General features: G+C 41.7%; 1 protein-coding gene across 1 annotated transcript; it reads right to left on the bottom strand.

Moving 5' to 3' along the window:
* Positions 1 to 3,953: 3,953 nt before the first annotated feature.
* On the bottom strand, positions 3,954 to 5,434 carry LOC104926421 (transcription factor HES-5). The gene is made up of 2 exons (XM_010740276.3): positions 5,255 to 5,434; positions 3,954 to 5,141 (listed from the first exon to the last, which is right to left on the bottom strand). The coding sequence occupies exons 1-2, from the start codon at positions 5,417 to 5,419 to the stop codon at positions 4,689 to 4,691; spliced, it is 618 nt and encodes a 205-aa protein (XP_010738578.3). The 5' UTR covers positions 5,420 to 5,434; the 3' UTR covers positions 3,954 to 4,688.

The following is a 5,434-nucleotide window of genomic DNA, read 5'->3' as shown; positions in this document are numbered from 1 at the left end:
GCAGTGTTAGTTCTGATGTCTCTGGAGGAGCTGCCCCTCATTTTATACTGAGGCATTAGCATAACAAAGCCATGTGGCTCAGGCAGGGCTAGGGTTCCCACACTCTGACCAGTGGGACTCCCAGCGCAACAATAGAAGACACGTCAATAACTCACAGAGCATTTATCTGTGTGAGGCATGTTTCCCAAGATAAGCAACAGGTAATTAACACTTTACCCAGTGTCATCCCAGAATTAATCACGGACTGATGGTCAGAATTGAATTTTTTAGAAGTAAAATAAATGAAGGGAAGTTATACACACAAAAGTGAATATCTTCAAAGGGGGGGTAGCTGCAATTAAGGGCCAAATGCTTGACTGCAATAAAACAATATAAGCTGAAGCCTTTCATTTAGTCTTCAAAGACAGTCTCCCTTCCTCCTAAAAGCACTTTGGTGCTCAGACAAGGAGCATTTGGACACACGAAAATGTTGTTTCTTAGTTATTTGTTTCGTTTTGCTTTTTAATCTTAGAGTCATCACGGTTAGGTCAAAATTAAGTTTAATATGAGAAGCATACAGTAAACAAAACAGATCAATGTTGTTTTTTTTAAACAATATATTTTTTTAATTTTCACCTTTACGGGTAAAGGATGGTTACATATTATGGTTCACAGAAATAAAAAGCAAAACAAACAAACAAACAAAACACACAAGTCAAAAACAGAATACCAGCTCAGATCCATATAAATAATACACAGGGTCACAATAATAATGTGCAGTGTGAGCAGTCAAGAAAATCCCTGCAGCATAATATTAGAGACACCAGGCTCTGCATAGTTCAAACAGAGTTCCCAAACTTTATAGAATTGGTCTGTTTTTGAATGTAATATACATGTAAGGTATTCTAATGGCATTAGATCAAACACCACTTTTTGCCTTTAACACACACAAAAAAAACAGGTCAGTGTTAAAGAGTGACATTGCCTGGCTGCAGGTGAAATATTTCATTTTCCACCTGTTGCATTTTTCCCATACTGGCTGCTTCACGTTCCACTTTTTCTCTCTTCGTGCTCGACAACAGAAACGCAGCGTTTTATTCTCACAGGAATAAAGGTGTGAACCAAACACTGCGGTGATGTGAAGACAGACACGCGGATCAAAGGATTCCAGGTGTGAAAGCAGGCAAGTGGCGCACGCTCTCTGCGGCGCGAGTCGAGAAGACCGCGTGCGGTGCGGGTAAAGCGTGATCTCGTGTGCACCTAATGATGCGCAGCGTGACTTTTTGATTTAGGTTGTTGTCAACCCCCAACGCCACGGGCCAGGACATTTTAACCGTGTTTCCACATGACTTCAGTGTATTTGATAAGAGAGAAAGAAAGAAAGTCATAAAAACAACTGCATGAGCTGAAAGGTATTATATGTGCATGGGCCTGGAAACAAGTCAAGAATATATCTCAAAATATCCAAATTGGCCTAAACACAAGTGTCAGTCTTAACATTTCTGGCAACTGTCCTTCATTTGAAATGATGGATATTTAATCCATGAGTTATTTGGGCTGATCACATTTGGATTACTTGTTGTTTTTAGTCACATATTAGTCACTGAGAAACTGAAAAACTCTTGTCTTACTTCCCCAAAGGGTCTGCAGACCCTGCTGTAAATGAACTGTGTCAAATTAGTGTCAAGTTAATGGCATTATGAGCGGGCTGGCAGTGTGCCTCTGAGGGCCTCCATCACTGGCTGGCCCCAGATGTGAAGCCTGCCTTGTGGGTGCAGTGTGAGTAGTCCCGTCTCCCCAGTTTCCCACCAGTCCTCAACATCAGGGTAAATGAGCTACAAAAGCCATGCCGCTCCTCAATGCTCCACTGGGAATGTTAATTGATCTTTTGTTGCAGGACAAACAGAAAGTCTGTGTCTCGGTCCATCTGGGAAAAATCAAGTCAACTGGGCTTCGCTGCTTGGCACAGAGAGAGTCTATGTGCCTTTAGTCTCTGTTGACTCTTTTAATTTAAGCTTTTCAGACAGCCGTCTATAATGCTAAAAGAAGTACTCAAAGTTTTAATTAAGTCAGAGTAGAAATACCACAACAGAAATACTCCGTGCCAAGTTCCCCATTCAGATATGTCAAGCAAAAGTTAAAGAAAGAGTATCCACACACTGGCAATGTTTCCATCCCAGGTCTGCAACAGGCAAAGCAAACAAGTACTAGTAAAGTGCACAGAAAAAGTACTTATTGAGTAAAATGGGCCTTATATGAGTGTTGAACTCATAATGCATTAATAGGTACCTGTTGGTTAATTCAGTACCAACAGTATCACCAGTTTTGTGATATTCATACTTTGAGAGCAATGAAAGGGTCACGTGCTCCTTCTATTATCATTAAAACAGGACAACATGTTTATGATGACTGTTTGAATAAGGAAGCATCACCTTCCATTCATGTGATACAACAGCACTCAAGTAAGTACATGTAAGTACATTAGTCCCTCCTGGACCTTTCTGAGCAGGTTTGTGACCTGTTGATATTGTTCTTGTCACTATCTATCAAGGCACCTGCATCACATCTATTTAAAGTAAGAAACAGCACCCCGTCGGATACTTTTCTTGCTCTGAATTTGCATATTTAAGTATATCTGAGTAAACATCATGCCTGTATCTATCTTGTCATTATTGCAGCACCTGTCAAGCCACATCCATGTTTGGCTTTATTATCTGTCCTCTCCATTGATTTCATTGTCGACATGTTTGTGTGAATTTGTGCCTCCTCTGAAAAGTTAGTGTGCACTACACGGCTGCTGGGGGTCTTTGTCTACAAGTGTGTGTGAAGACGAGTTCCCCTCCCACAAGCAGCTCTGAATTCCTGCCATAAAGTCTCGGCCATCGCTCAGACCTGCGGCGGCACAGAGCGGCTTCCCGTCAGCCATCTCTCTGTGAGTGTGGTATCTCTCGTTTCCCACACTCTGTGCCTATTCACTGGCCCCGAGATGGGAACAATAGAAGTGTGTCTTGTTACACATCACATTAGCTACGGTGTTTGATCTCCTGTTGAAGGGGGAGGGGAGGCAGCTCCAGCCAGACCATCTGGCCAGGCCAACTAGACCCTGAGAAAGTCCCAGGCATGCCACATTCTCCACAACTTCTGCACACACAAATAGTTGTGAAAGACTTTTGTGGCACTTCAGACATAATTTAAGCACTAGACAGCATGCCACGACCACCACAACAAAAGTGGGACATGTGACTTGCGGGGGTGTCTCCATACTCCAGTTTTTCAGTTTTTTCGAACACCTGTGCACCAGAAAGGTCAGATAAAGTGAAACTTTAATGATCCATGTGAGAAATACTGTGAACAAAGTATATTACAAAAAAACAAAAAAACACCTGCACTTTAGTCAAAAAATGTAAATTCAGGCCACTAAGATGAATTAGTGAATCAATATGAATAATCCCCACTGAAAATAAATCAGTGTGTGTTAATACACACATTTACATCCTTTACTCATAGACTATATTATAGACTATAATTTCAAATTTAATGGGCAGCACCACTGTTCAGCTTTACTAATATTGAACCTCTTAAGACCTGAGTATATAGAGAGAATATTATATATTGAAACAATCTTCAATCCCCCAAAATAAGTCTTGTGGAGCCTAAATGCAACAAAGTGAATGTGCAGAGTTGGAGTAAGCTATCTGTCTAAGTATCTCATTTATGGTATTACCTGAACAGAATCTAACCTTGATTTCTGTGCCGTTGTTCCCTTGAGCAAATAAAACTGACTGGACTCAAGTCTGTAGTCCGTAATGGAGCTGGATTCAAACCTAACACAAACACTACCTGCTTTATTACCTGATTATTCATTCAATCATTTAAGACTAAATGTAAGCCTTAACACACAAACTACACTTTATATGTACTTGTCCTCTGACAAGTGTTTTCTGAAAAAAAAGAAAGTAAAAGCACAACTATTGTTTATGTTTTCAAAACTTCATGTGAAGTTTTCCATTTATTGTTTTCAAAGTCAAACTTCTCAGGGAAGCAATTCAACAGATTCTTTTAGCAAAGACTGATGTCAACATAAAATGCCTTTATAAAAGGTATAATTTAAAGATAAAACATCTATTATGAACAGATACAAGTCCAACAGTAACACTCCTTCACACATAGGCCAAATAATGGTTACACATAGTCATAATTAAGTATAATCATAATACGATTTACAGTAAAAGTGGATCCATGGGATCCATTTATGGGATGTTGTTGATTCATTAACACCAAGCTGATGAAATGTATCAGTCAGTGATACCCAGTATCAAAGATAGACAGTAGTTTAAACACATGATCAAACAGTGTCTCAGACACTTAAATATTTTCAACCCAATGTGGGTGTACAGCGAGATAATTCAGTGATGTTTGCAAAACAAACACATTTTCAGGACATGTTTTTCCCAACAGGAATAATTCACACAATCACAGAGGAAACACTGTGTATAGTGTGCATACACATGGTGTACATATTCAGTAAAACCTGAATCATTTCACTCCCTCCAAAGGAGTACTGGCACATTGTGCCCATTTCACCACCACAAGTATAAAACTCAACAATATTGAATCTCCTGCCAAAGCAAAAGGAAACAGACTTCAGTGAAGTCTTCAACTTTCTGTCCATGACGTTCACAGACGTAGTTCTTTTTTCTGCCTCCATCCTACCAGGGCCTCCACAGAGCACCATTGGCCTGGCTCACACCCTTGCTGGAGTTGACCTGATGGAGCGGAGAGCCAGGAGGGGAGAGGGTGGAGGGACTGTGGCTGGTCCTGCTGGACGCCTGCAGACCCTGGAAGTGGTTGAGTAGTCGTCTGTGGGCCTGAGTCTGGACCTCGCAGTGGGACAGGAAGCTGACGGCCTCCTGCACACACCGGGAGTAGCCATCACCGGCTGTCATCAAGCCGGAGGTCATGTTGGCCTGCTGCTGCTGCTGCTGCTGCTTCTGCTGCTGCCAGACTCTCAGATAGGACACGGCCATCTCTAAGATGTCGGCCTTCTCTTGCTTGGAGTCGGGCTGCTGCCTGAGGAACTCAGGACCCAGCAGGGATTTCAGCTGCTCGATGCTGGTGTTTATGCGGTCTCTGCGCAGTTTCTCCACCATTGGCTTTCTCAGCTGAGGAAAAGAGAGAGAAAAAAAACATTTAATATAAAGACTCAAAGTTTTTAAAAGTTGTATGAACACAATTGAACAAGGAGGTTATGCAGCTTTCTAGAAATCAAGTTTACCTTATGAGCTGGAGTCAGGTGTTCCTTAGAAAAGCTTGCTTGTCCAAACACAGTGGGTGCCATAGCTGTAGAGTCAGAGCGTTCCTGCTCGGTTTGAAGAGCCAGTTGAATCTGAGCTGCCTTCTCCTCTGCCTCTGCCCTGTATTTATACACCCAAATCTCCATATGAATGTGTGGGTC

The sequence above is a fragment of the Larimichthys crocea genome, chromosome XV, assembly GCF_000972845.2.
Source record: "Larimichthys crocea isolate SSNF chromosome XV, L_crocea_2.0, whole genome shotgun sequence".
Taxonomy (NCBI): domain Eukaryota; kingdom Metazoa; phylum Chordata; class Actinopteri; family Sciaenidae; genus Larimichthys; species Larimichthys crocea.
The sequence above is the reverse complement of the archived record's forward strand: the minus strand, read 5'-3'. Positions and strand labels throughout refer to the sequence as shown.

Excerpts from the sequence above, each read along its gene's own strand:
- LOC104926421 (XM_010740276.3), bottom strand. The coding sequence starts at position 5,419 with ATGGAGATTTGGGTGTATAAATACAGGGCAGAGGCAGAGGAGAAGGCA. Across the intron at positions 5,142-5,254 it reads ACCTGACTCCAGCTCATAAG|CTGAGAAAGCCAATGGTGGA; the intron begins GTAAACTTGATT and ends TCTTTTCCTCAG.